We start from the raw sequence: 27,837 nt of genomic DNA, 5'->3' as shown, positions 1-27,837 counted from the left end.
CCAGGACCATGGAGGAGGAACCGCCACCACCCGAAAACCCGGCGACTGATCGTACAGGCGTACCGCCCAAGCGCCCCAGGACGAACTCTGACAGTTCCACATCCCTCGAATCCTTGTAAGACGCGACCTTCCTTTCTGTCCGAGTTCGTGTCGACGGGGTGCACAGTCTCATGTTCTTTCGGTCTTTTCTCTGATCATCGTGCTGCAGCATGTCAACTTGTTCTTGCTGTGGATCGTGCAATGACCAGCGACCTCATCATTCATGATCCGATACTGACTGCCTTGCGCATGTAGACGCTCTACACGGACACTACAGTCTGACGACGTGGAATTTGTCTACGAAAATGGACGGGAGTATGGGAATGATAGTTACTACATGCCATGCGACCAGGCAGAGAATGATCGTCTCGCCATCCACCACCGTATCTATACACACGCCTTAAAAGGCAAGCTCACAACAACACCCGTAACATCTGCTACCAGAAGAATATTAGACCTAGGCACAGGGCCTGGACACTGGGCCGTCGCCATGGCTCGGCAGCATCCCCACGCCGACGTCGTAGGCGTCGACATGGCTGTTTGGGACATCGAAACCACAGAAGAAAGCGTCGGCTGCACAGGCGTGAACTGGGAAATCGATGACCTGGACGTGTGGGGTGTAGAAGACGACTTCGACGACCTGACCGCGCGCCTCCAGCGCTATGACATGTCACGCGACTACGCCAACCGCGAGCCCCTCGCCGCGGCCAAAACCTCGCGCTTCAAAAGCGCCCTCTCCACCAGCGACTCCTCTCAGCCCCACACGCCGTCCGACTCCGCATATGAGTCGTACATGCTGGAGACGGAAGCCCAGCCGGGTTGGCACTTCAGCGAGCCCTTTGACCTCATCTACATGCGCGGCATGAAGGGCGTCTTCGCGTACTGGGAAGGCGTCTACGACGAGATCTACAAGAACCTGAATCCCGGCGGCTGGATCGAGGTCGTTGACTTCGATATGAGCCTGCCCAACATCGAGGCCGGCGTCGACAACTTCCCGTTCCCGACGCTCGCGCGCCTGTACCTCGGCGTCATGCAGGCGGCGTTCAAGTCCGGCCGCCCCGTCGGCACGTTCTACATGCACCCGACGTACCTCGACGACGCGGGGTTTACCAATATCAAGCAGACGTATGTCAATGTGCCCATTGGGCAGTGGCCCGAGGACGAGGAGCAGCGGACGATAGGCAAGATGCATCTGGTGTGTATCATGGAGATGCTGGAGTCGATGCTACTAAGGTACCTTACTATGTGGGGCGATGCGAATAAGGACCACTGGACGAAAGAGGAGGTGCAGAACATGATTGAGGTGGGCAAGGGCGAGATCATGGATTGGGCGTCGGGCACGGATCGGCTTGGAAATATCAGGGAGGGCTGGTGCGCGAGCTACAAGTGGATTATTGGGAGGAAGCCGCTGCATGCTAGGGATAGGAGGAGGGACTGAGGGTCGGAGGAAGGCGTCAAGTGAAAGGATTATTACGAGTTGGGTTGGAGTCGCGGAGGCGTTGTTGAAAATGTTCGGTCAGATGGGCGGCTTTTTGATGATGTCGGGGCGGGCTCGACTTTTGTATGTAGAGTTCCGATAGTCACGCTGGCGCGCATATCCACGAAGGAATGACAATCTTACCTCTTACTCCACCGTTTCCTCGATACGGGTACCGGGTCAAACGACTTGCTCGTTATGGACAGAAAACGGGGTATGCATGTGGTGGTATTCAAGCCTATACTACAGTAATAATCGATTCGAGCGCGCTGAAATTCGCGCCGGAACTACCCAGTCCAGATTCGCCTCCTAAACCCAAGGTATAACTCCGTGCTCGCCATACAAATGCAATGCAAGTAAGAAACGTAACCTCGTCTTTTCAAAGACCCATCCGCCACTTCTACTCCAACGTACATCGTACTCCCTCAGGCCGTTCTCCAAGGCCCATGAAATGTGTGATAGTAGTTTTGCGGCGTGTGAGGTGTTGGGGAAGGGGCGTGCGGGTCAGGATCCATGTATGGCGTCCACCCGGTAACCAACCAACCACCTGCAGGATGTATGGCGAATGGCATTGAGCCGGGGTGTTGCGGATGAACTCGAGTGGGTAATGAAATAGTACCAGGATATAAACGCTGCGACGGTCGCATTGTAGCTCGCCGTGGCGTTCCTCTTGGAACTTGTTGCCGGGGAAGCCTGGATCGTGAAGGAACAGTTGCAGAAGACGGACGTAAAACTTGGTAGAGTGGGGTCTGAGGCTGCCAAGCGACGGTTGGGGAAGACGAAGGTAAAGACTGCGATGATGGCCCTGGATGGAAAGTTCAGCATGCAGCTACCTTGCTAACGTTTAGAGTGGACCATGGAATAGGATGACCCCTAAACATTCTCCAAGATCATGACATAGTGCTGCAGTGCGAAGCGCGCAGATATGGGGCAGCTACTTGCCGCCATATCTGAACTCGCCAAACGTTCCCGTGGCACCAGGTGTAATTATGCCTCCATGCGATGGGCCTGGGGTCGATGCCAGACCAGCGGGATGGCTAGTAGGAGTACTAGGTCCGTCCCGGTGGCCGGCTTGACCGCCTGGGTGGAACATCATACCGCCGTTCATTCCCTGGTAGCCGGTGAGGTTCTGTCCTTGGGCAGCGAGAACGGCAGCTTGGGCAGTCGCACTGGCTGGCGGACCGACTCCGGTGAGACCCCACATTTGACCATTCATATCGTCCGGTACCTTGCCATCAAATATTTTCTTCTGAAGCTCCCAAAACACAGTTCCAGTGAGCCAAGCGTCAGAGCCAGCGGTATGCGAATTGCCGATGCGCTGGCAACCCAGCTCATCGGCAAGATCTTGGAGACCAGATTTTGTGCCGAGGTTGTTGAGTATGCTCGTTGCCTGGGACCCTATCACCCCGCGGCGCACGAGACCGTTTGCGTGTCGCCACAGGTACTTGACATCCAGCAGTCGTGGGAAGAAGACTTCAACGAGATTGCGGTAGTCTTCCTCGTTTTCGGGTAATGGCTTAGCGGTGAGCATCTTGATGAGGTACGCGAAATCATAGCCCGAGTGGAACGATATCCAGTTGACGTCGGGAGTCAGGATCATGCCAGAGGTTATCAAGAGGGATCCGAATTCCTGTGTGTCAATTCCTTGTTCTGCAAGCTTCTGGAAGTCGGCGCCAGACTTCTTCAGCATCTGGATGGACTCCTCATTGTACATGTCATCCTCCAGAGAGAACTGAAAGTTGAAAGTCCAGGTGCATGGGCAGACTACTATGTTGTTGGCGTACTGTAATACCGCTTTCGGTTGGTAGTTCAGCTCTGAAGGGTCGAGATGGGATGGCGGTACTTCGCCTCGGATTGAGAAAAGCGTGACTCCTAACTGGATGATCTTGAGGAGGTCGACGTTGCAGCGAACGGTCTGGTAGTGGTACGAGGCTTTGGAGTTGAAGTCGCCAATCGGACGAGCAACGACTCCGGGGAACTCGGTGTCCTGCGCCTTGTATGAGCATGGTCTCAAGAAGGTAGAAGAAGAACGAGAAGGGGTGAACAGATGAAATACCCGTCCGTCACTGTCGTCAGGCTCTATAAAGAGACTCTGAGACTGACCGCCATTGACAGTTTCCTTTTCCATCAGACACTCTCTCTCGACAAATGAAATCTGGCCTGGTGGAACGGAAGAGGTTCACTGACCATGCTGATGTAGGGGTACTTCTCGACCAAGGAGCGCAGCAGTTCCATCTCCTGGTGCAGGTTGTTCCGCCACACCTCGCGTATCCGCTGCCCGGCAATGCCTTTGGTTCCGTCTTGCGCGCGACCCATCTGGGCATCCTGTTGCAGTTGAGCACCGTGAGCAAAACGCAGGCGCGCTTCGTGGCCGTCCAGTCCGGTTCCTCCACTTACCCCGCCGAGCGTTGCTGCCGCGCCGAGGCCTGCCGCGCCGCCTCCTATGCCGGCGAGCGCCGCATTTGACTGGAAGTTGCCTTGGTTGTGGCTGAACAGACTCAGGTTGTGTTGCGGGTTCGCGGCGCCGAAGCCGGGGTGCTGCATGTTCTGCTGGTGCTGCTGCTGCTGCAGCTGCGGTTGCTGGTGGATCGGCTGTGAGAGGTGGGCGAAGGGGTTCGAGAGGTTGTGGCCGGGGAAGCGGCCCCCGTGTGGAGGCATCGTGGGCGGTTGTTGCCGTGAAGGCAGGCGGGGACTCGACGGTGGTGCGTGTGCGACAACGGGCGGTGGACGGGCGGGGTCGATGCTGCCGTCGGAGCTGTTTCGCGGGGCGGATGGCAGAACAGTACGGATGCAGAGATTCGGCGAGAAGCAAAGGGCGTGCGCGCGCGGGTCAACAGCGTCGTCGAGTGCGCGACACTGCGCCGGCCGCCCACGCCGACTTTTGCCAAGCCATGTCGAATGGCCCGTGCTCCTCGTCGAACTGCTGGTGAGCTCCCACTGCGACGTCAACGCGCACCACCACCGCCCACCCTACCGACACAATGCGGCCCACAGCGTAAGTGCACACTGCCAATTGCATGGCGACTGTCCTGTACGCTCTTCCGCCCCCGTGCTGACCCGCCACACCAGTCTCAGATTCGCGCAACGCCCCTCGATTACCGGCTTCGACCCCAAGAAGTTCGCGGCTGCCGCTGGAAACGCAAAGGGCGACCCATGGGCCCGATAGTGCGTCTCTTGAATCTACGTGGCCATGCACGGGCCGGACTAATGCCATGCAGTGAGCAATGGCGGTACACTGGCCCCTTCACGCGGTGGAACCGCTTCAAGGGCGCCTTCCCTGGCCTCGGCATTGCGACCGTCGCCTTCGCCGGGTACTGCGTAGTCGAGGCCCTCTTCTTCAAGGACGAGCACCACGGACATGACGAGGGTCACCATTGAGTGGGCACCGTGCACGATAGGAAAGCACGTTCGGCGTACCGGTTTGCTTCGGGTCTCACCGCTGTGAAAACTGTATATACGGAATACCACACAGTGCCAATCACAAATCTCGTTTGTCGTCATATCCAGAGAGAAGATGAGTGTGTGCATCGATGCAGTGCGTAATGCGCGCTGCCACAGAGACGAACTACCAATCGCCCTACGCCAAGCTTCTCATTGCTCTTCAATCTGCATGGCTGAGATTGTCATCGACATTCATTGGCCAGCTGGAAGGAAGGCACATTTGCGCGTCAACTTGAGAAAGTAGATCTACAGTACGCCTTGGATATCAGAACGGTCTCGTGGCCTTGCAGACACCACAGCTAAACATAGAATCCAAGACATATACTCTGCGATTGGGTGACGATGCCACGAAGCTACACAGCTGGTTATACACCAAATTCGACCGCGTTTTAGTGTCACACAAGGGCGTGTTTGACTCAGGGTCCCTGCTGCTTCTTCGAGTATTCGTTTAGGACATATGCGTCTACTCGCTTAGAACGTCTCTATCGTATACTCGGTACGGCATGGTCGACACTGACTAGCCAATCGTTTCCAGAGGCTTCTCGCGGAAAATGCTCTGCTTCAGCCACCTGCTCTTGTGCCTTTCTCAGATCCGTCTGGATTACTCTGCAGTAATCGGTAGGTAAGGGATCGTGATATATTCGAAGGAGCATCTCTTCACCTCTCGCTACACCAAAGTCCATACAGTCTCGGGCTCACGGCGCTCTATCGGTTACTCAAACTTGCACAATAAAAGGGCATAAATCCACGCTCACACCATTGCCCACCTCAAGCTCTCTACCGCTCAATTTGTCTGGGATGCATCCACACGCCCCTCTCCTCGTCATTCTGCTGCTCTTCTCCCGTCTTATCCTTGCTCAAGAACCTCCACTCCCACAGGCCGGATCACCCCTGCCCCTCCCCAACCCCCTCCCAAACCCCATTCCAGATCTCCCCATCCCACTCTCCGAACTCCCAACAATGGACATACAGTACACCACCTTCTCCCGCACCACCTGCATGAGCAACGGCAGCCCCGTTTACACCTCTAAGCCCGGCGAGTGCATCAAGCTGCACGACGCCGACCACGGCATTAGGGTCTACCCGACTGCATTCCATGGGCAGTGTAAATGTGAGTCGGCGTCAGCCTGGTTCAAGACAGGGGGGTAGTTTGCTAAGGATACTGGGCAGTACGCGCGTATAAGAGTAGGGATTGCAGTGGGGCGGGGGGCAAGTGGATTGGAATTGGGGGGTGTAGCTCGTTGAGGGGAGAGCAGTGGTCGTTGAAGGTTGTGTGTCCGATGATGACGATTTAGAAGGGGGCAAGGTGATTGGGACTTGTGGAAAGTTGTGCTTTTACTTCTGCCATCACAAGGCGAGACTGGCGGGATGGATGTGTTCCAATATGTTCAGGGTTGTAGCGGAAAATCTGCAAACGCAGCTCATGAGGCGTCTCCAGGACTAAAGCTCGCTGCCGTAGATGCGTCAAAAGCAGATCTTATGTATGCAATCTGCCACATCAGCACCCTATGCCTTTAGCCTTGGGTAGGCTGTGTAACACTTCCGTGCTATTCCTTGTTAGATTTCAACGATACAAGTGCTACCACCGCCCGTTCCCTCGCGTTCCCTCGACTGAATGTCTCGTGACATAGCTACTAGCACATAAGATTTGCTGCCTACTTCATTGGGCTTGCACCGCACACAAGGCTTCGCGGTGATACACTGTATCACTATAGCTTCCCTGGCCTTCGATGATGCCATCTAGCCTTCTGGTGATGTCGTCATGCTTCAATATACTCCATCTGGCCTGGGTGATGGCGCACGTATTCTGGCAAATGCGAGGACATTGGAGATGTTCATGTGAGGGCGCATGGAAGGACGGAGAATATATCAGGAAGCAATATTTCTTCTCCAGTAACCGCGTATGTCAACCTAAACTTACTCAATTGCTTCGCCCTTGGCATGGCAACCTGTGCCAACTGAGTAAGAGCGATTCAGAGCTGCAGGTCCGACGAGTGAGAAGTGTTGCGTACTGCAGCCATTGTGATAGATCTGTTGGACCCAGATCTGGAAGAAGAGGGGAAACAGATAAGAGTAGAACTTGATCGCCCTTTGGCATGCACCGTCCTATTCGTGAAGCTCTTTTTGGAGTGTTTCACGGAGATATTAGGTGCTCATATGTTCTGGTCAAGAACTCCGGAACTACGTCATTCTCAGCAACCATGGTTCCAAAGTAGTTTGAAAGTGGCTGACAATGGGGTTCACGCGTATCGTAATCCCAGCGACTTCCGGGAGACCACAAACTCCATCGCGGGATTGCCTGGTTCAAGGTCATGGAACCTGAGAGCCATTATTCATCGAAATGTACGAGTCGCCTTTTGCGATAGTGGTTCAGTGAACAGGGTTGGTGCCTTGCAGTGATGCGTTCCTTAGGCGGAGCAATGTACGTGGTGTGGTACTACCTCGCGCGAATCCCACTTCTTGAAAGGCTCGGAACACACCGCGAATACGAATGCGACACAGTATGTAGAGCATACGACATGACAGGTCAAGAGCGACAGCTTTATCAGCCACAACACAGAGTCACTCGACAAGAGGTATCCCTTGCTTCCGAACCACTTAGCTAATGTTGAGAAGAACCTTCACAACATTATCCGAAATGACAAGATTCCTATACTATCCATGAACCCGAGCGTACCCGGCTTCGACACCAAGATTGAGGCTTACAATGGTACACAATCATACACCGCTATCTCCCATGTCTGGAGCGACGGCATGGGAAATGACCGCAACAATGAATTCTAAAAGTGCCAACTTCGCAAGATTGCTGTTGAACTGGTGAGATTTCGAAGAGGAACACTCCAGAACTCTTGGTCAAACAGCTAGAGAATTTATTTTCATATCTTGGACAGTTGGCCCTTTCGACATGAATCGAGAGTATCATTCTGGCTGGATACACTTTGTATTCCTCCCAGATATAGTGCGAATGTAAGCGATCTTCCAATATCGTTTGCTGGGACGCGAATGGAGAGACCAAAGAGCTTGCACTGCCAAGAGTATGATACAGAACCCGAGGAAAGTCAGCTATCACATCTCTCTTCACGTACTGCAAGACGAAAAATTCGAAGCAAGGCAATGGGACATATCCCTCCGGATCTTCAAGCTGCACATCAAGTTTTGGTGATAGATCGGGAGTTGGAGCAACTGCAACATCCGACCAATGATCTCGTCACGGCAATGATTTTGGGAAGTGAATGGGCCCATCGCGCGTGGACTTTTCAAGAAGTCTCGTCGGCTCAGGCAGGTGGTAATAATTTCGATGACGGTGCACCGGCTTCTCTTCGAAATATGGCTCCATATGATCAGAACTTGTGGAATGCGAGCTTCCATAATTACAGTTATATCTAAACTACCTGCTAATAATCCAGCTTTGGGAGAAATCGAGAGTCACCATCAATTACCGACTAGAATCAGAAGCTGTAAGCTGATCCCATTGTCGCTGATGTTCAACACATAGATGGCAATCTACAAGCATAAGCACAACTCAACTCGGAGAGAGTCTGATGGCTATGACCATAATCCCGAAAACTACACTGTCAAAGACATTTGGCCACGACACTCATCATGTATACCTTACGAGATCAAAGGAGATATGCTGGGGAATGCATTTACGACAGTCTAGAACAAGAAGTGGCCATGACAGCCGCTTCTCCACAGTGGTTACGCGTGAACGTGGAGGAAAATGAGTGGGACCTTCAGCACCTTGCTTTAACGTCTGAAAATTCCGCTTACGGCGAGTTCGAATTAAGGGCCTTGAGCAAAGTGCACATCACATATGAAGATACTTGCCATACCTTTGTTGTTGAGTGCTTCCTGCCACATAGTAGATTGCAAAGGAGGACCTGGCTTCGGGAGCAGATCAACGAACCTCCGCGTCCCGTATTTGGTCCTCGGATCACTCAAGCTGACCGCGCAAGCCTGTTCCAACAATGCAAACTGGACCAAAAAGTATTATATGTCCTGGAGCTGAGCCTGGGGAGGGATACTATAGTAGGCTATCGACGCCGAGGTGCTCTTTTCAGTGTGCTCAAGGATGACGGCACCAACATTCGCGTCGAATTCGATTGTCCTGTAATGTTTTGGAATTTTTGGCAATGGGGAAGACACTGCTCAGGCTATGACAAATGCGACATGCCGAGCGATTTACCGGAAGTCGAAGCCAAAAATTATATTGCAATAAGGGGAAACGTATGATATATGTCAAGAACGGTAAGTGCTCTATTCTACCTGCGGGTACCTAAAAAAGGCGCATTTTAATGCGGGTTAGCCTTGCTTCCAACCATGGGTGTTCCTACTCATTGATCTGGCATCGTCGAGATGATCGTCCTCACTCTAAGCTCGCCTTGATAAATCTACGTCAAGCGCCCATGGAGACTCCATTGACGGTGTGCATGTACACAAGGCTTGCACTTTCTCTTCTTGCTCTTCTTTGTGCACTTGGTGCGCTTCCATCAACGTGTTCTCCTAGGCGTAAAATGAAATTCGACTCGTGTGTTGCTATGATTTTAGTGCCAGCCGGGGTGGCAGGATACATTGTGGGCTCCATTCTGCCACTTGTGGGTTATAAGTGGGATTATCAGTGGCTCACATGGACTTGGCTTCGCAACTATGGCCTGTAGTAATCGTAGGCTGCTTTTCTGAAACTGATGAACGTAGCCAACAGGTGATTAATAGGCTGTACCGCGCTACAGGGGTTATCTAAAATGTTGGTGTGATGGATCGTAGTCATTACTGCATTCAAGTAAGGTTCTTAAGGGTTGATTGAAGGTTTGCGAGGGGAGGCATCTGCGAGAAGTTTGTGCTAGTAAAGACTGGTGTGAACTTGTGCTTTCTCTGTGACGCGCTTGATGGACCTTCCATTTCTTGTTAACTTACTGGAGCCAATGAGGACTTTGTGTTCAAAAATAAGCTCACCGGTAGTCAAGCTTATCTAATTTCTTCCTTCCACCCGCAGACATGCCAACTGCTGAAATGTAGATCGTACAGGTTGAAGTCTGTTTGTGCTGGGAGAAACTTTCCACGATGCACGAGGCAAAGCAATGGTACCTACGCATGGAGTTTCTGAGGAATGCGAGGGCCTAGTATGATTTCCAATGATAATCCATGCAAATGTCTTTGTTCTAGCACACTATGAAAGCTGGAAATTTGCTAGAGTAGTCGGGTTCAAAATGACAGGAAAGGAGCAAGGAAGGCTGCACTCCCTTTTCATAGCTGTTCTGAGAGTCATCACCGCTGGTTTGGTAAAGCTCAGCGTGCCGACAAGAGTTTCAGCCTTGCAGCGAAGATATGCAGGTGAGCTTTGACAGGTGCGATGGGAAAGTGATTGTTTCAGAAGATCCCCCCTTCTTCGACCTTGGAACTGAAGACCTCTTCGTCTCATAAGGGTATAACATATGTACCCGCTCGGCTTTGATCATGGATAAGGCTTCCGGGAGAGCAGAAGACGGGAATGATTGGCAACTCTAGGCTGACACTCGTATGCAGGGGCCTAATGAGCATTGAAGTTCTCTTACCGGTCAACGACTATCTCTCGTCAAATTATATCGTTTCCCACATGGATCTGCACAATCGTTGCTACCATTACCCTTGCCTGCACTACATTCCAATCGGTGGTGGCCACAATGCTAGCCTTGGTTCTTCGAAGCTTTCCACGACTTGATAGTCGCCTCACAAGTCAGCCTTGGACGACAAACATCACAACCACGTACGCTCCCGAAACCTGCCAGCCGAATCATTGTTCATCATCTACCTCATGATTTCGTCCGATTTTATCATATACCAATACATGCATGCTTATAGTAAAGTTGAGCAAATGTTTCAGTATCCAAACAACAAATATCGGTTGGAGACTGCGGCAAGACATCATCAGCCGTGCCGTTCAATTGATAGCCAGAGTTGTATTTGAAGGGAAATACGATCATTCTTCACTAGTGAGATGACATTCCTATGAAACCATCTCATTCACCATTGTCGGTATTCTGCGGCTTCTTCACTAACGATTTTTACATTGATATATGTAAAGCCCATACGGAAAGAAACATGGCATTCAATTGTGATATAGACCTCTCTGAGGTGTCAGAGAACACCAGGTATTCAACAAAGATACCATCTGGACTTTAGGACTTGAAGTACAACCTAGAGGAATGTGCAATCGCGATAACCTGATATGACAGTAACGATTCTTCGAGGGGAATGATATCAACTCTTCAAAGTCAGATTACCGACACTTTCTGCTCGGTTCTCCTTCATGGATTCAACATTCTCCAGGTGCACTCCCTCATACGCCTCACAGTATACCAACCTCCCCGCGACCAAATCATCTTTTACTACTTTATCCAGTTTCTTTGTCCATGCGTCAGGCTCCTCAATAGGTTCGTTCATAGCCTTGAGATACCTGATCGTGGCATATATGAGGGATTTATCGAACCCTCCAGCCTTGATCCGGTCCGGACTTCCATGCGCCGGTAAGATTTTTTTGATGGGCCACTGCGCCATGCGCTCAAGCTCTCGTAGATGTTGATGAAGAGACTTTGGCTCTGAAATGTAGGTTACGGTGTCCTCGAGCATATCTCCGGCGATCACCAGGCCCGACTCTGGGAGAAATAGAAGCGTTGAATCCGTGGTATGGATGTGGAAGTTGTGTAGCTCGATTTTGATGTCGCCGACTTGAAATGAGAGGCTCTTCTCGTATGTCTCCATGGGAAGGACAACCTCAATGCTTGGCCCTTCGTCTTCACCAGGGTATCTCAGCTTTTGCTCATCCTTTACTAGCCTCTCGTACGTGCCCTTGTGTGCTATAATCTTCGTTTCCCGTAAAGCTGAGGCCCCAGCTATATGGTCGCTGTGGAAATGACTGTACACTGTACTTATATCTGTGGCACCCAAACTTCGCACATGCGCAAGCATGTGTGCTGCGTGCGCAGGCGTTAGACCAGCATCGAATAGGACAGCGCTATTTCCACTGATGATACTGTATGTTGCCACGCCCAAGGCGAGCGTCTCGTCGTAGTAATTTGACGCGTGCCACGGGCATGTGCGCCCATCGTAATATGCGTAGACACCGGTCGTTCCATCGGGGCAGAAGGTGCGCAGTGTGGAGGGAACCACCGTAGAGGTATCGGCAGCCATAGATTGAACGCAGGGGTTGCGGAAGCGTGAAGATGCTACGGCATATCGAAAAGTTAGCTACGCAAAGGGCGCATTTTGTCAAGAAGGGCTCACTTTGCTACGAAAGGGTTTAATGTACAGTCTGAAATCCAGTGCCTGAATACAGCTTAGGGTGAGCGGGACGGCGCTAGTTTGCAGTCAAGGGCAACAACTATGACATCATATGTGTTTGGAAGAACCCGTTCTCTTTACTCCACCCGGATACATCGCAATCGCCGAGCATGATCCATGGCCTGGAATCAACCGGACGTCAAGCGAAGAGTTCAATCCATTGCAAATTCGAAAATGCCGGCAGCGACCTTTCCTCCCATTGTGCCATCGTCGCTCCACGTAATGAGAATCTTGCCTTCGCTCAGATCACTCCCCCAGATGTGCGGATAGATGCAGTATCGAGTCTTTGCTTGTTCGGTGATCTTAGGCATTTCCCCTAGCGAATGCACCTCCCACGGTCCCTCCGGTCTCGGTGCAGCACCAACGTACAGCTTACTGGTCATGAACTTCTCGCATCCGAACCAGAGGTATTCCTTCCCAAGCGGTGAAAAATCAGGAAGATGTATGATGGCGCCCTGACCTTGCCCACAAAGTACATCGTGGGCCAGCTCTCCAAACGGCCCGTGTGGCTCAGTGTACGTGGACTCCCACTTTCCATTCTTCTTGAGGAATTGATAGTTTGCCGCGTCTGCGAAATTGTCATCCGTTCTAATTCTAGCCATGTAGTTGTCGAGCCCTTTTCCTGACAAGAGATAAGTCCAACCGTCGGGCGCAGATATGTTAGACATGTTACCCCACAGCGGTCCGTCAGCGGGGAACAGTGGAAATTGTCCTACTCTTTCACACTCAATTTTGCCGTCCGGCGCTGTCACCTTTACTCTCGCAACGCCCACTCCTGTCTGTCTAACAGCGTTTCCGCCGAGTGTCTCAACTGGGTCAAAAAATAGCCATCCTTCACGACCCTCACTCCCTGGAATCTTGATAATCCCACCAAATGACCATGTGACAAGCCTCCTGTTATCTTTGATATTCTCCGGTCTCTCACAAAAACGTCTCTCTTCAGCTGTATGTCGTACAAATTCTGGAACTTTGGCTTCCGGAGAATAGTATCTGCTCTTGGTAGGAGCATTCAAGTCGGGGATCAAGGCGATACTATTGTTCGTCACGCCAACGAAATCACCTTCGTTGTTGAAACAAAATGTATCGCCAAAGATGTAATAATGATGGCCTCCAAGTTCGACCGATCGCCCAAGGTCGCGAGGATAGTGGCGACCAGATTCGTCTTTTACCTCGCCAAGTACACGAGGAGCACAAGTAAGCCTCGGTGGCCAGGCTATACGAGCCTTTGAACATACCCCAACGGACGGGTATACGTCAGCTGGTCTCTCATCGCTTGCAGTTGTAGCTTTGTAAAAATTGGTTGACAGTTTAGTAAAGACGTTTTTGAGGCCATTCATCGTACCCTTCGGCTTTCTCTTGCTCGGATGGTTTGAGTTGCAAGTAGAGATGAGTTTGATGGTCCATCGGACAGCAAATGAGTTGTCAACTGCAACCGAGGCATGTGCTGGGATCCTGCCACAGGCTCGTGCTAACCTCAAACGGGAAGCAACCAGGAACTTGATTTACGTCATCGGGCAAGTGACCAAACCCCACGAAAGACAAAGACACAAGATATACTTTACATCCGAAAAAGTAACGGAAGATCTTCCCTAGGCGCTGTTACGTGCCTTCAGGACATCGATGTCGCCATGGCTGGCCTCAATTCCGAGACCTGGCCCTAACCGGATCGCCGGGCAGGATCACAGCCTAGCGATATGACCATAATCTATGTTCATTAAAACGAGTGACAGGTGGTCTGGCTGTTTTACCTTGGCAGCGCCGTGTCTTTTTTCCCATTGATGGACTTCGAGATGTCAAGAAATCCTCCCTCACGATGTTCAAGCCGGGCGAGCTAGCTCTACACAATGATGCCGTTCTGGAAACAGATTCCGATGGTGTCGGAGATGTATTTAAGTTGAGAGAGTGTTCTGATGGCATGTCTGGGTCAAACTGCCTCTAACCGCGACGATGTTGGTCACTCGAGCATGCGGTCTTGTCGCTATCGCGGGCACAATCCTCGCGCAGACGACAGTCTATGAAGCGGAATCTGCCACTCTGAACGGCGTTACGGTTGGAACCTCTGTCGCAGGATTTTCAGGTTCGTGTCCTCCTGTTTTCGTGTTCGCCGGCATCTGAAGGCTTTACATACAATGCTGCGCTCGACTCGTATCGCACAACTTTTGAGAGTCCTCGAGCTTACATGTAGATAAAGGTACTGGATATGTTGAAGGTTTCGATACAGCAACCGATACCATCACCTTCAACGTGTCTAGTAGTGCCTCGAAGCTCTATGACCTTAGCATCGTCTACAACGGGCCGTACGGAGACAAGTATACAACAGTGGTTCTCAATAATGTTGGCGGTTCACAGGTCTCTCTGCCAGCTACTACGAACTGGACCACCGTCTCAGCAGGCCAAGTTTTGCTCAACGCAGGGTCGAACAGTATCCAGATTCAGAATAACTGGGGTTGGTACCTCATCGACTCGATCAAACTAGCGCCGTCGGCCAAGCGTGGCGCCCACAAGGTCACGACTACTCCTATCAACAAAAATGCCAATAGTGATGCGAAGGCATTACTCAAATATCTCGGTAGCATCTATGGCAAGAAAATCCTGTCTGGACAACATGACCAGGCTTCTCTGGATTGGGTGGGTCCAATTTCCATTCCCAAGTTAGTCTAGGAGTTAAGCTCAAACTCGTGTAGGTGACGAACAATGTTGGTAAGACTCCTGCCATCGGCGGTTACGACTTCATGGATTACACCGAAAGCCGAAAAGCCCACGGCGCTGTATCGACGGACGTCGACAAGGCGATTGCTTTCGCCAAGAAAGGAGGGATCGTCACCTTCCAATGGCATTGGGGAGCACCTACAGGGCTGTACGATACCGCCGACCACCCCTGGTACAGTGGCTTCTATACTGATGCTACCGATTTCAATATCGAGACCGCGCTCAAGGATACCACGAACGCTAACTACACCTTGCTCATCAAGGACATAGACACCATTGCTATAGAATTAAAAAAGCTCCAAGCTGCTGCGGTCCCGATCATCTTTCGACCATTGCACGAGGCTGAGGGCGCGTGGTTCTGGTGGGGAGCAAAGGGGCCAGAACCGGCAAAGAAGCTATGGAACATTCTGTACGATCGGCTGACAAAGTATCACAAGTTAAATAACCTGATATGGGAGTGGAACTCTGTTGCTGCGGCATGGTATCCCGGGAACGATAAGGTCGATCTTGTCAGCGCAGATACCTACAACCAAGGGGATCATGGGGTAAGCATTCACTTCAGCAATGCCATAGATTCGAAAAGCTAATGTGCATTCTAGCCTATCTCCGCCACTTATAACAGCCTCCTCGCCCTAACAAATGACACTAAGATCATTGCTGCCGCCGAGATCGGATCAGTAATGGAACCTGATCAGCTACAGGCTTACCAGGCAGACTGGGTTTACTTTGCAGTTTGGAGCGGTGACTACATATCTGGCGGGTCTTGGAACAGTCTGGATCTGCTCAAACGGATCTACGCCAGCGACTATGTGCTGACCCTGGATGAAATACAGGGTTGGAAGAAGACAACTAATCCAAGGGCCTGGGAAGCTTGAGCTATCCTGCAGTAAGCCTTGAGTGCTACAGGATCTCTTGCTCTGCAATAAAGGAACATCAATCAGTCATGTTGCATGAAGCAAAACATTCCAACATTCAAAATTGCTTGAACCCCATGTCTTGAACATCTGTGCAAGGATACTTTCTGTGCTCAGTTAACAGCGCCACAGGTGTTCCCAGCAGTCCCACTCCATTTCCTGAATTGCTATTATCATTGCTTCCGACGTTGCGATGGCTCTCAGCCGCTTACTTCAGGCTTCTTCATCTTTCCTGTCCTGGTTCGCTATAAGTCCTTCGTAAGCGCAATCTTGTCTACCTCGCAGTTTCTGGTGCTCGAACTCCTCCGTACACTGAGACGGTGCTATACCTGAAAAGTACGTCATATAATGCATCCATTGTATGCGACCAAGTAGATTGTACTGAGCTTCGAACATGTCATTATGCTTTTCATTGGGGCCGAAATATCAGAATCATGTTGGTTTCATTGTTTCCAAGGATTACATACCAGTCACCATGCCCCGTACCAAATCGCTTCAGCTTTCGAACATAGAGGTGTAACTTTTCGACAACCTCGTCCCAACGAGTAGCTTGGCGCTTGCGATTATCACCATCTGGATTGGCAACGTCGTTGGGCCAATTTGCCCGTAGAATCTCTCGGGGTATGATCATAGCGTAGACAATACACACGTCATCCAGGATGAGTTCCTCGAGGGTTTCGCCATGAAAGTAATCCAATCGAATTGCAAATCATGCGCAACTGATAAGTTGCCTAGGGCGAGAGAATCCAGTTGAGAACGTGTACACCGCGTAGGTTCGTGCTAGGGTAGATGCCCCAGTACTATCGCAGCACAATATGAGATGCGTCAGCTGGCTCTGTAACGGCTGCAACCAATAGGTCCGTAAGCAAGAGATTAAAGCATCAATGCAGCCCAATTGGTCCACCTGCAGTGTCCGGCGCCTTCTGTGGCTGTCCAAATATGGAAACGCTTCTTCCGTGCCGGTACTCGGAACAATCGCGTCTCAGGCATTTCTGAGCGTCAAACTGTCCACGATCTTTGCGCTATACAATGCTTCGAAAACTTTATTTTGATATCACTGTCGATTTTCCGGACCCTGCTCACCTGATGGGCCAGAATACACCCATTCGTAATATTCGTCGTGCATGCACAGTCCGGCATTCCGCAATCTAGGGAATTGGGCGATCCTGGATATTGCAGCGCTCTAGGGGGCTCGTGGGCATTTCATGTCGTCATCTTCGTCTATCTCGCTCTCATCCAGGTTGAACTCGTCCCGGTAGCCGTCTCTACCGTCGACATGCCTGTCCTAACCATGTCTCTTAGTGTACCAATATTGAGCAAATAATTGAATCTCTTCGTACTGCCGTCCTGGAAGCTTGATATGACAATACAACAAAGATATTCTGACGCGATAGTGGATGGCATCCGAGAGGAGAGACGGAATTGTTTGAGTGATCCCACGTCGAAAAGCTGGATACACTTGCCTTGAAATTCGACCGAAAGCCACGAAAAGGTGGTCATTGTAAGACGTTGAGTTAGCGGTTTACGGAATAAAAGCTCACCGCGGCAGCGGCGCTGTACTGAAAATATCAGTACGGTATAGCTTTGCATTGGTTCTTGCGAGAGCTATAACACATTGCGGTACGGCCAGGCTAAGCTGCTAAGCACCGCTGCGAGTCTAGCCTGTGCAGTGCGGTTTATGCATGAAAGAAGCGCGTAATAATCTATCAATACACTATAATAAGTCAAGTCTCAGCGTCTTTACGAGTATGTACAAGAAGCTACCGCATCTATGGTCAGACTATCACATATCTCGGACGCAGTTGGCTGAGTCGTTTGATAAGCAACTTGATTTGACCTACAACTCGATAAATGTATGCTTCGTTGGCCGTTAGTGACATGTCCCCATCACTGTTCATAATCATGGCCGTCATAACAGCCAGAGTACTCTGCTCAGGCCGATAAAGCAACGTGTAGTGATTCTGAAGCGGCCGGTACACTCATGTCAACTGCAGACTATACTGCTGTTTGGAGCATTTCAGCTCCGGTCGTGCCCATGCTCCCGCTCGCTGATTCGTCCTGTCGAGAGTTCTCGCTGACTGGCAGTGGAGACGAAGAGCTGGTTCATTGTAAGTGCATGCATCACTCCTCTCTAATTGCAAATTGACTCACCTCGTCTCTACATTTGAGCCTGTGTCAACTGAATATGAAGAAGTTTCCACTGTGACATTATTGCTGTTATCAGAAGAGCCTGCTCTCTCTTCATGGATAGGGACATCTCCCGACCCATTCGTGATTTCCGCATGATCTTGAACTGTTTCCACTGGAACTATCTGGGCCTGTCCGCCACCGGCGATGTTCCCATCACCTGGATAGTCTTGCACTACTTGATTGTCCATTTCATTTGTCTGATCGCTATCGACATTTTGGTCACCCGTGTCAGAATTCTGGTCAATTGGATCATTGCCGCCAGTCAGGCTAGACGGATCTATGCTTGCACCTGGTTCGTTATTGCCACCGTCTTGATCAGCCTGTGCAGTGGTTTGGTGGTCCTGATTGTTGTCGTTGGTTGTGGCTGCATTGGTTTGGTCGTTGCCATTATTCTGCGCCACATCGGCCTGGTTGTCTCCTTCTGCTGCGTTTGCCTCTTCTTTGACTTCCGGCACTGGCATACATGTATCGCAGCCCTCACGCGTCGTCGTCGTTGTCTCGTTGTGGCAGTCGCAGCACGCGATACCTTTGGCCTTTTCTTTATCCCTCATCTTGGCTGCCACCGCCATGACTCGAAAGAAAAAGTCCTGGGGTAGGTCTTGCCGTAATTCCAACTCCCCGTTGTCTGCAGTATCGCTGCCCTCATTCCAGTAAGCACAGTGAGTACGAACGAGCAGAGTCAATATGGCACTGTTCGCAGGGAGATTATCGAACGCGTAGATAATCGCATCGTAATACGGCGGGTTTCCTCCAACATTGCAAAAGTTTGCATAATATTTGTAGAGTGCCACACGATATTGCGGGACAAGAAATCGGTCTGCAAACACGTACGACTTCATCATCAAGCGCTCGGCTAGCTGGCCATGGCCATGAGAGCCTACTTTATTCTCCGGAGTTGGCGTAATCCAGTCCTCACTCTTCCTGGGAAGGTTTTGTGTGTAGAGCCAGTCAATGAAGATGTCGAAAACTCGGGGTTCGATATCGGGTAGCTCGATTGCGCGGTCCTCGGCTTCTTTCCACTGGCCATTCAGTGTGCCTTTGAAGTACCCCGAATAGTATGTGATCAGCTCAGCGTATACATTGTACTTGGCGTGCTCCATGCCCACATCGATTGTGATCATGTTGTTACTACGAGCCAGTGCGCTTCATTGGGAAATTTTAGCCTAGAAAGGCACGGGAAGGAATCGACTTACCTCAGCGACGGTGGTTTGGACTCGTCTGTTGTAGACATGTTGTCACACAAGCGGTCGAATCCAGGAAACCGCCAACTGTTGGCCAAGATGTTGATCTCAGGTGTTATATGAGAGTGAGGTTTATGGGTAGTTGAATTCGTATTGAAGAAACGTGGCACAATTAAATGGCATTGGATGCCTGCGGAAGCGGGGAGAAGAGGCACAAGGTGGTGAGGCTGTAGGCGCAGCTGTTGCTGCCTTCACATACCAACCAATCGGCAGGCTGGAGTAGCTACCGCTAGAATAGCGCAGTCTCTACGCCACACTTGGGGGCCAATCATGCGCTGCCTCACTTGTTACTCATTCACTTACCGCTCTTGTCTTTAAGTGGCTGCCGCAAGACTTTGGGAACATCATTGCGCACCTCATCTTGTATCCACCAACTCCGGTATACGGTAGTAAGCTTAAAGCACGATGAAGCAGCGTGTATACTCACAGTAGAGTCGGCTGTTACCGTGTCCGTGCGCGTGATGCGCCACCCTCATCAGAAGCAGCTCACGCAACATGAGGCGATAGAGCCACCCACAATTGAGATTATCATGGGATTTTCTAGCAGAGCACTCTATCAATCCTTGCGATTAATTTGAACTATCTATATCTATCAGGAAGCTTGACGTTACGGCCGCGATGCGTGAGGATAGCTAGGGTGGTAGATACGCCCTTTAAGGCCTCCCTAATATTTAGAGCATCAACACCACGTTTCTGCCGCTTTCTACTCTATAGAGATGGCTGTGAAGCCTTTGTCTTACCATTCTAGGATAGGTGTAGAGCTTTTTTAGCGTCGTGGGCAGACTTCTAGGTAGTGCGCCGAGCTGCCTTTTGAGCTTGCTCCTTCTTCTTTGCCTCCTTAGCTACCTCTCGCGCAGCACGCTTTTCTTGCTGTATCTTCTCTTTGTATAGTTTAGCTGCCTTCTTCAGCTCTGCTATATCTATTATTCGAAGCTATTGCTCCTTCTCCTCTTACTACCTAATAGATTGACGTACACGTGCCTCCCTCACCTTCCTTAGCGACCAGAAGACTGACCTACTACAGTACTCCTTACGCTATTATAGATCTAGAGCTTTACCCTTATTCTTACGCTTCTTTTTTGTTGCTAGTACCTGCTTAATCCCATCTATCTCATGCTCGAGTAGCTCATTTTGAACAGATAGGTGGTGAAGCGATCGATGAATCTTCTTTGCATCCTGACTACCCTGATCCTTGACAGCTGATCGTACTAGCCTATCCATCTTTCTCTAGTCACAATCGCTGAACCCTGATGAGGAGCTATCACCTGATTCCTGATCGTGGGTGAACCTTTCAAGGATAGGATTAGGATTGGGTGGTGATATACCTGTTGATTTGAAAGAGCTGAGGATCGTTGATTCCTTGAAGGAGGCCTTCCACGCATTCTAGAATAGGGGGAAGAAGTCGCCTTTTGTGATAGAGGCTAGGCCCTGGCCTATTTGAAGGTGTCTTGATAGCTCTACTGAGTAGGCTGTTGATAGAGGCTTAAACATTATAACGTCAAGTGGCTGCAGCGTATGAGTTGAATGAGGAGGCAGGATAGTAAGCAGGATCTTATTATGATCACAGTAGTTGATAAAATTCATAGTGATATGGGAGCCGTGGCCATCTAGGATTAGAAGTCGATATAATCGTCGGGTCTTCCTCTTAGTACAGCGATCGAACACCTGCTCGAGCCAGGCTAGTCTGATATCATTGTTGGTCCAGCCAGAGGGAGATGAGTTGATAAAGACCTGATGTTCTCCTGCCCTGATTTCGTCTACCTAGGCTGATTGAATGCCCTTGTTAGCAGCCTCATAGATAAGGCTTAGTGGTAGAGCTAATCCATCAGCGCAGATACATGCCAGGAGTGTGATCCACGCGCGATTGCCATCCTGGAGTGATGCTTTAACCTCCTTGTTCTCCCACAATCGTCTGCTGAAGATTCCCTTTGACCTACCAACGATTCCGGTCAGGAAGCCTTTCTCGTCCATATTGTAGGTATGACGAGGATCTCTCTGATATTGATTGATCTTGTCGTGTAGGAGATGGAAATAGAGGCAATATTCGTCCACTAAATCAGCTTTGTAGCGATTGCTGTCCATACCAACTGTCTATTGCGAGATAAGATGAATGCTATGTTGGTTGATAAAGCGCGTAACCCAGCTCTCGCTAACTGGCTCATTTGCTATCGTAGAGGCAAAGTTGCGTATCATCTCCCTAGTAGGAGGTAGGTGTCTCTCTGTGAGTCTTTTGATGTATTATACAAGCTCCTGCTCCTTCTCTAGGGTGAGCTTTTGCTGGTTGGCGTTCTTGATCTGCATAGGACGCACTAGACCTTGGTGCCTTCGGGCTAACGTAGATCGTACAATACCATAATTTGCAGCAATTTTTCTGTATGAGAAGTCTTCTCCAGGTTCTAGCGATTCTACCTCTGCAAGCGCGTCATCAATTGGAGGCATTTTGGTAGAGTTATCGCGTGGTGAACTTTTGTTGTTTTGATGAGGGTGGCGCATCACGCGCACGGACACGGTATCAATCATTTCGACAAGATGGATAGTAAACAACTTGTGAACGGAAGAAGCAATATAATACCCCGTGGGTCTGAGTCGGGAAGCGCCACACACACGGCGACATTCCCCCCAAGAGAGACACACACACACCCCCACCCACCCACCAAAAAAGCCATCTAAGTTGTCTAGGTATTGCCGGCCCTGCAGCTGTCGTCTGGTCCTGTTGCGACGCTCTGCGGCCGCTGTCTTCGCATGGAACGCACTTGCACAGTGCTTGTGAGGCTGGGTGTAGCTCCGAATTCAGAAGTTGAACACAGGGGCTCACACAAAAAGTGGACTCTGAGCGCATACCTTACTCTGGAATGAAGTCATAATTCAATAGCCTATCCTGACATCCCATAGCGACAAAAGGTTCATTTCTTATTGTAAGCCACTGTGGACTGATGGCCTAAACACGAGAAAACGTTTTAATAATGCACGACAAGCCTCTGCTGCACTCAAGCGATGACATTGAGAACAACCATGCGCGCGCTAACGCCAGCTCCGCGGCGGTAATCCCCTGAATCAGCGCTGACAAGCTTTACCTTCCCATTCGCAACCAACTTGTCAATCTCATCACGGTAGCCGATCTCCTCCCAGATGTCATCCAGGACAGTAGCCACGATCCAGCCGTCCTTCTTCGTAACACGGACGAATTCAGATAGTACCTCGGGGCCTACATGGGCATGTGTAAGGGTGCCGATGCACGTTACGGCATCGAAGGTGTCTGTGCCCTCTTCGAGGGGCTTAGACAGGTCGGTAGTGTCAAGATTTGTGTAGACGTGAAGGTTACCAGCGACCTTCAACATACCAGGGGAAAGATCGATGCCGCTGATGTGCTTGGCACCAAGTTTTGACAGGGCAGCACCGACGAGGCCTGTGCCACAGCCGGCGTCGAGGATCTGTATCTTGTCGAGTGGTTGCTCAGGGCCGAGGTGCTTCGCCAACGTAGCGGCAGCTAGGGTAGGGGCGACGTAGTCCTGGTTGGGCTGTACAAGGTCTGTATCATACGAAGCAGCCCACTCATCGTAGAGTGAGCGCAGGTCGTTCTTTCCCTTGGCGGAGTAAGCGCGGTTCAGCCACTCGATGTTGGTGGTGACAGGGGTCTTGTTGGCAGTAGCGGCCATGACGAGGATGTGTTGCTTTGGTCAAAAGATGGATGTTATTGCTGCTTTGGGAAACTGAGCAATCGCGTTTGGGCTTTTGGTGAACTGTTGCTTTTGGATGCGGCCCAGAGAGTCACGGGTTGACTGGGAAGAGACAAATTCTGTTTGATACTCTTCAGCTGATAGCTATCAGACGTTAGCGACAACGATACAAGGGCGAGTACTTGTTCGACCTTCTGGTTCGTAGGTTTGTCAGGAACAAACACAAGAATGAGACTTGTGAGTGCTTTACCGGGAGAGCACAGCGCGGGTTAAATACCGCAGCAACGTAGGAACGTAATCACTTATATCCACTCAAGCACAAGGAAAGTGGTGTAGGGCGGTCCGCAGTCGTGCAGTACACTGCATTGCTCGTCGCCATTCACAGGCCGAGGGAGGCACTGAGCCTAGGTCTGCGGGCTGAGATTGGCTGCGCAGTAGTGCCCCACAAATGCCGCTTTCAGTGCCAGCTTCTGTCTTGCCGTAGGACTTCCGCGAAGTATCAGGCAACCAAACTGCGTAAGTCTCTTTGTTATCCCTGCTTGTTCCCCGCTCCTACGAGTGGGGTGCGGATGGAGCGGGTATTCCCTTGGAAGGTACGACCGGACGAGGTGTAAGTACCCTTTTATAGCGGCGCAGTACGCAGGCATATAGTTCGCCATGTAGGCCAATAGAAACGGAACGCAACGAATGCCGCTCGAGAGGATTGGTAAGGTGTATGATGGCGAGGATCGAGGCAGGAAGGATCGGGTCGCTGGACAGGCTTAAGGGTAACTCGATGGGCATGGCATACGAGAATACAGCCGCAGCCTGGTGTTGATGTTCGATCACGCTAGGTCGAGTTCGTCCAAGGCCGTCGCATGTGAGAATGCTTTAGCAACAGATTCGACCCCTCTGTACCTGCGCAAGACTTTCCCCACGCCACAGACGTGCAATCCTGCTCTTGTCTTGGTTCTCCGCATTTTCCGTCCATTCACCCGCCGTGCCTTTAGTGGCCAAGTGCGAGAAATGGCGTCACGGTCCCAGGAGATCTTCGGATGCATCGCTCATTCGTTGTTAGGCCAGGATTGCGCCATCGCTTTGACTCGGGACGCATAACCGAGCGCTTGGCCGCTACCGTCTAGCATCGGAAAGTGTTGAGAGAGTCAAGCTACAAGCCCCCCGCGCCAAGACAGATGTTTTGTAGCCGGCAAGTCTGGTGACACCGGTAGTTGGCCTTGTATTGATGCTGGTTGCTGCAGCTTGCCAGAGCAGCTATGGTGTGTTTTCAGGGTGACAGGACGATGAAGCACAGTCATAGGGCGTACAGGCCTCGTCCCCGTAGTTGTACACGGCGGGCACGATGCGTACGTCGACCATCGTCTAGAGTACCAGGACTGTGACATGCTGTACTCGGACTGCGAAACCCACGATGCCAGCACTGCTCCACTGCCAATATGTGAATGCGGAATGTGACCAACGGGGCGTGTTTGGACTTCGTCATTGCGGACTGCGCGGCCAGGGAATCCCGAGCTCGAGCTTTCCTCCCCCCAGTGTCGATTCTCAAGCACTGCAGCTGAGAACCGCGCTCGTCTAGACTCTTTTAAGTGTTCAGCCCGCTATTATGTGCAGTGGAGTCTGAGTCTCCGTCCTGGCTCTTTTCAATTATTCAGGGTTTTCTTGGACAGTCCGCGTCGCATTACGTGTGCTGGAGGCCTGCATGGCCGCAAACTTGTTCTGGATGACGGTCTGCTTCATGAACAGTTTGTTTCTGCGACGATCGAGTAAGTCTTTCGGCGTCTGGGGCGTGTCTTTTAGCTACAATTGTTCTTTCTTGAAGTCTTCTGTGGAATAGAGCCTGTTATGGTGAGTTCTGCATTCTGAATACACGAAGCCGCAACGAGGAGGCGCCGTCGGACCGTGTCGCGAGCTTCATGAGTAGCCCAGCCCGTTGCGAATAGAAAACTACTGTCAAAGACGAATTGCAAGTGAGTTGAAACAAGTAGCACATAGTAGCGAGGATCGTTCATGAATATCAACGATTCAAGTTCGTACCCACTTGCCCTCTCAGGCCTCTCGTAAAATGTCTCCGTTTCGGGCAAGCGTATTCAGCCATCGCGACAGCCTCAGCGAGATATCGGCCGTGTCGGATCGGCGTGGAATTGTGCCCCGTGACTGCGAAAATGCTCGGTGTATAATTCTTCCGTACGGAGTCCATATCCGAATTTGAAGACTCGGCTTGCCAAAACATCGCCGTCATTTACCGCAATGGTCAAATGCCGATGGCGGGGTATCGGCGACTGACACCATTGCCGACAGACTGGGAGCTCCTCCCTCGCTCACATTTCTTGAAAACCATTAAACCAGGCAAACCTATCTTCTTCTTCCAGCTCACATACGTTCACAATGGCTCCCAAACTCCTCTACCCGACCTCGCTCGCAATTGACGCCAGCCTTCTTGAGGGCTTTGGCGTCTCCCTGCATTCCTACGACGTGAAAGAGCCCATCCCAGACAACCTCCTCGACGCTGAGATCCTCATCACCTGGACAAACCCTGTGCCTCGACTGAAGGAGGAGGCCAAGCGCCTGACGAAGCTGCGCTGGATCCAATCCCTTGCCGCAGGCCCAAATGACGTTCTCAGCGCAGGCTTCGATTCCTCCAAGATCACCATCTGCACGGGATCAGGGTTGCACGATCACACTGTTGCAGAGCACACTCTAGGCCTTTTGCTTAATGCCGCGCGACGCTTCTATGAAATGAGGGATCATCAACTTGAGGGAAAGTGGCCGGGTCATTTGGGCGGACCGCAACCCGACCGTCCGAAGGGAAAGTTCACCTCGCTACAAGATGCCAATGTTCTGGTTTGGGGATTCGGTAACATTGCGAAGACATTGACACCATGGCTTACGGCGTTGGGGGCAAACGTGACTGGCCTTGCGCGCAGCGCTGGCGTACGCAATGGCGTGGAGGTATACGGGGAAGACAAGCTTCAAGAACTGCTTCCCAAGACGGACGCCTTAGTCATGATTCTGCCCGGATCCGACGCAACCAAGCACGCGCTGAACACTGAAAGGTTAAAGTTGCTTCCCGAGCATGCTTGGGTCGTCAATGTTGGTCGTGGAACCTCTATCGATGAGGCCGCTCTGGCTGAGGCATTGGAGAACGGAAGCATTGGCGGTGCAGCGCTCGATGTCTTCGAGACGGAGCCCCTCCCCGCGCAGTCGCGCTTTTGGAAGACACCAAACACCATTGTGAGCCCACACGCAGCCGGAGGCAGGCCGCAAAACCCAGAGACGCTCATTGCGTACAACTTGCGGAAATTCCTCGCGGGGCAGGAACTTAAGAACATTATATGACAATCAATCAAGTCGAAGCTGTGAGCACATATAACTCAGGCTTCCTATTATATCATTAGGAGATCGTACTTGAACATTTTTAAACATGAAGTTCGAATTTGGCACGCCCATAGCTCTGCCCCAACAACCTTCTACGGGTTGCTGAAAAGATCTTCTAGTAATCTATGGCGTCGCAACGGTAATGGGTAAAAATAGTATGATCATGCCTTTTGTATCTTCAAAGGAACGGATATTGATCATTTTCGAAACTTATAGAAAATATGCACATCCCAGGGTTCGAATGCGCGATTGTGTGTTACCTGCCAATCGCTTCAATTCTATATGCTCAAGATCAGCAAGCACGATCATTGCTGCTGCTCCTGAAAAACAATTGTAATATACACCGAGCATGGAAAGCGGTAGCGCTAGTCTGTGTCTGTGCCTTCAAGCCCTGAACATAGCGCATTTACTCGTCCTTGACGCCACCGCGTCCAGCACGCTCAGCAGCCTCGATGCTCTTCTTGTCCGTCTTGATTTCGCCGCCCTGCATAGCGCCCATGAAACCACCGGCCGCCTTCCATGGCCTCTGAAGATCGCCGGTAGCGGGCTGGCCAAAGAGGTGGACCTTGACCAGGTTGCCCTCAAAGGCACCCTTGAGGGGGATGATGGACTGGATAAGCAGCGGGTTGGTGTATTTCATGTAAATGTGCATGACGCCCATCATGCCGACGCCCATGAGCTGTGCCTTGAAGAGGCCCTGGAGCTGCTGGAGATCGTATGCCTTGACGGTGGTCGCGACAAACTTGGGCTCCTCGCCGGATCCCATCGGAGCGGGCTCGACGTACTTGACGACAGTCATATCTGTGGGTGAATTGTCAGCGCTTTGCGCAGACCGTAAAGAGGCCTGCAAAGACGGCTCAGGGTGTACACACCATTCTTCTTCTTGATCTGCGCCTGCACGTAGAGGTAGATACCAGCAATGATGGCATTGGAGAGGATGTACAGCGCGCGCACGCCGTTGAGAACATCGGGGTTATCGAAAGGAACCTTCTTCGAGATCTGCATGAACGCCAGAATGATGAGAAGGTTGGTACTGCACGCGATCGTCAGTAGGCGGTTTTGTTTGTTAGAGACGTCACAGCCACTTACATCTGCGGGTTGAGCGCCATGATGGATGTTGGTGGCGATGGCTGTCTGAAGGGTAATTAGTACTGGTGAGCGACCTCGTCTCGTGTTGCTGGCGGGGCGTGGTGAAGAAGAAGGGACGATTTTGTGCGGGATGCGCTTGGAGCTGCGCCAAAAGGCCACAGTTCTTGAGGGGGCCCTGGCGCTAGCCTAACCCTTGTCGGCATGCCGCCTTCTAGCCGCATCCAAAGTCTTCTCCGACCACATGTTTGCCTGTCAATTGCCTCAGACTGCGTGAGACAGCTGGGGATTCTCCGATTGCATGTCGCATCAGCACATTAGGACTCACTTGTACGGGTGGAAACTAGATTGTACACGGCTTCGAACGATGTTGG

General features: G+C 51.2%; 12 protein-coding genes across 12 annotated transcripts; 5 read left to right on the top strand and 7 right to left on the bottom strand.

The window, feature by feature from the left end:
• Window positions 1–8: 8 nt before the first annotated feature.
• Window positions 9–1,477, top strand: CC84DRAFT_1216736 (S-adenosyl-L-methionine-dependent methyltransferase; the record flags this gene model as incomplete). Its single annotated transcript, XM_018182836.1, has 2 exons — window positions 9–115; window positions 295–1,477. The coding sequence occupies 2 exons, from the start codon at window positions 9–11 to the stop codon at window positions 1,475–1,477; spliced, it is 1,290 nt and encodes a 429-aa protein (XP_018035748.1).
• Window positions 1,478–2,450: 973 nt separating this feature from the next.
• CC84DRAFT_1091225 (CAF1-domain-containing protein) lies at window positions 2,451–4,174 on the bottom strand (the record flags this gene model as incomplete). The annotated part of the gene is made up of 2 exons (XM_018174394.1): window positions 2,451–3,503; window positions 3,704–4,174. The coding sequence occupies 2 exons, from the start codon at window positions 4,172–4,174 to the stop codon at window positions 2,451–2,453; spliced, it is 1,524 nt and encodes a 507-aa protein (XP_018035747.1).
• A 130-nt stretch (window positions 4,175–4,304) lies between these two features.
• On the top strand, window positions 4,305–4,894 carry CC84DRAFT_1091036 (uncharacterized protein; the record flags this gene model as incomplete). The annotated part of the gene is made up of 2 exons (XM_018174384.1): window positions 4,305–4,681; window positions 4,735–4,894. The coding sequence occupies 2 exons, from the start codon at window positions 4,305–4,307 to the stop codon at window positions 4,892–4,894; spliced, it is 537 nt and encodes a 178-aa protein (XP_018035746.1).
• A 726-nt stretch (window positions 4,895–5,620) lies between these two features.
• CC84DRAFT_1243595 (uncharacterized protein) lies at window positions 5,621–6,588 on the top strand (the record flags this gene model as incomplete). Its single annotated transcript, XM_018184118.1, has 3 exons — window positions 5,621–6,068; window positions 6,312–6,438; window positions 6,519–6,588. Coding segments are annotated over 3 exons (645 nt in total), but the record flags the coding sequence as incomplete, so codon positions are not given.
• A 4,460-nt stretch (window positions 6,589–11,048) lies between these two features.
• On the bottom strand, window positions 11,049–12,194 carry CC84DRAFT_1163937 (Zn-dependent hydrolase). The gene has a single exon (XM_018178370.1). It carries the CDS (start codon window positions 12,122–12,124, stop codon window positions 11,195–11,197), a length of 930 nt encoding a protein of 309 aa, XP_018035744.1. The 5' UTR covers window positions 12,125–12,194; the 3' UTR covers window positions 11,049–11,194.
• Window positions 12,195–12,211: 17 nt separating this feature from the next.
• CC84DRAFT_1163936 (uncharacterized protein) lies at window positions 12,212–13,683 on the bottom strand. Its single transcript, XM_018178369.1, has one exon. It carries the CDS (start codon window positions 13,609–13,611, stop codon window positions 12,427–12,429), a length of 1,185 nt encoding a protein of 394 aa, XP_018035743.1. The 5' UTR covers window positions 13,612–13,683; the 3' UTR covers window positions 12,212–12,426.
• Window positions 13,684–13,809: 126 nt separating this feature from the next.
• CC84DRAFT_1205199 (mannan endo-1,4-beta-mannosidase-like protein) lies at window positions 13,810–15,950 on the top strand. The gene is made up of 4 exons (XM_018181955.1): window positions 13,810–14,351; window positions 14,466–14,902; window positions 14,959–15,528; window positions 15,583–15,950. The coding sequence occupies exons 1-4, from the start codon at window positions 14,222–14,224 to the stop codon at window positions 15,856–15,858; spliced, it is 1,413 nt and encodes a 470-aa protein (XP_018035742.1). The 5' UTR covers window positions 13,810–14,221; the 3' UTR covers window positions 15,859–15,950.
• A 1,639-nt stretch (window positions 15,951–17,589) lies between these two features.
• Window positions 17,590–19,479, bottom strand: CC84DRAFT_1258837 (uncharacterized protein). Its single transcript, XM_018184861.1, has 3 exons — window positions 19,281–19,479; window positions 18,049–19,230; window positions 17,590–17,995 (listed from the first exon to the last, which is right to left on the bottom strand). Exons 1-3 carry the CDS (start codon window positions 19,316–19,318, stop codon window positions 17,893–17,895), a joined length of 1,323 nt encoding a protein of 440 aa, XP_018035741.1. The 5' UTR covers window positions 19,319–19,479; the 3' UTR covers window positions 17,590–17,892.
• An 887-nt stretch (window positions 19,480–20,366) lies between these two features.
• On the bottom strand, window positions 20,367–20,552 carry CC84DRAFT_1092562 (uncharacterized protein; the record flags this gene model as incomplete). The annotated part of the gene is made up of 1 exon (XM_018174465.1): window positions 20,367–20,552. A coding segment is annotated over one exon (186 nt), but the record flags the coding sequence as incomplete, so codon positions are not given.
• Window positions 20,553–22,174: 1,622 nt separating this feature from the next.
• On the bottom strand, window positions 22,175–23,426 carry CC84DRAFT_721128 (methyltransferase domain-containing protein). The gene is made up of 2 exons (XM_018187159.1): window positions 23,197–23,426; window positions 22,175–23,149 (listed from the first exon to the last, which is right to left on the bottom strand). The coding sequence occupies exon 2, from the start codon at window positions 22,982–22,984 to the stop codon at window positions 22,316–22,318; it is 669 nt and encodes a 222-aa protein (XP_018035739.1). The 5' UTR covers window positions 22,985–23,149; window positions 23,197–23,426; the 3' UTR covers window positions 22,175–22,315.
• A 1,796-nt stretch (window positions 23,427–25,222) lies between these two features.
• On the top strand, window positions 25,223–26,461 carry CC84DRAFT_1163932 (uncharacterized protein). The gene has a single exon (XM_018178368.1). It carries the CDS (start codon window positions 25,388–25,390, stop codon window positions 26,336–26,338), a length of 951 nt encoding a protein of 316 aa, XP_018035738.1. The 5' UTR covers window positions 25,223–25,387; the 3' UTR covers window positions 26,339–26,461.
• A 258-nt stretch (window positions 26,462–26,719) lies between these two features.
• On the bottom strand, window positions 26,720–27,554 carry CC84DRAFT_1163930 (inorganic phosphate transporter-like protein pho88). The gene is made up of 3 exons (XM_018178367.1): window positions 27,467–27,554; window positions 27,250–27,410; window positions 26,720–27,178 (listed from the first exon to the last, which is right to left on the bottom strand). Exons 1-3 carry the CDS (start codon window positions 27,484–27,486, stop codon window positions 26,784–26,786), a joined length of 576 nt encoding a protein of 191 aa, XP_018035737.1. The 5' UTR covers window positions 27,487–27,554; the 3' UTR covers window positions 26,720–26,783.
• Window positions 27,555–27,837: the final 283 nt, after the last annotated feature.

This window comes from Paraphaeosphaeria sporulosa, assembly GCF_001642045.1.
Source record: "Paraphaeosphaeria sporulosa strain AP3s5-JAC2a unplaced genomic scaffold CC84scaffold_5, whole genome shotgun sequence".
NCBI lineage: Eukaryota > Fungi > Ascomycota > Dothideomycetes > Pleosporales > Didymosphaeriaceae > Paraphaeosphaeria > Paraphaeosphaeria sporulosa.
The sequence above is the reverse complement of the archived record's forward strand: the minus strand, read 5'-3'. Positions and strand labels throughout refer to the sequence as shown.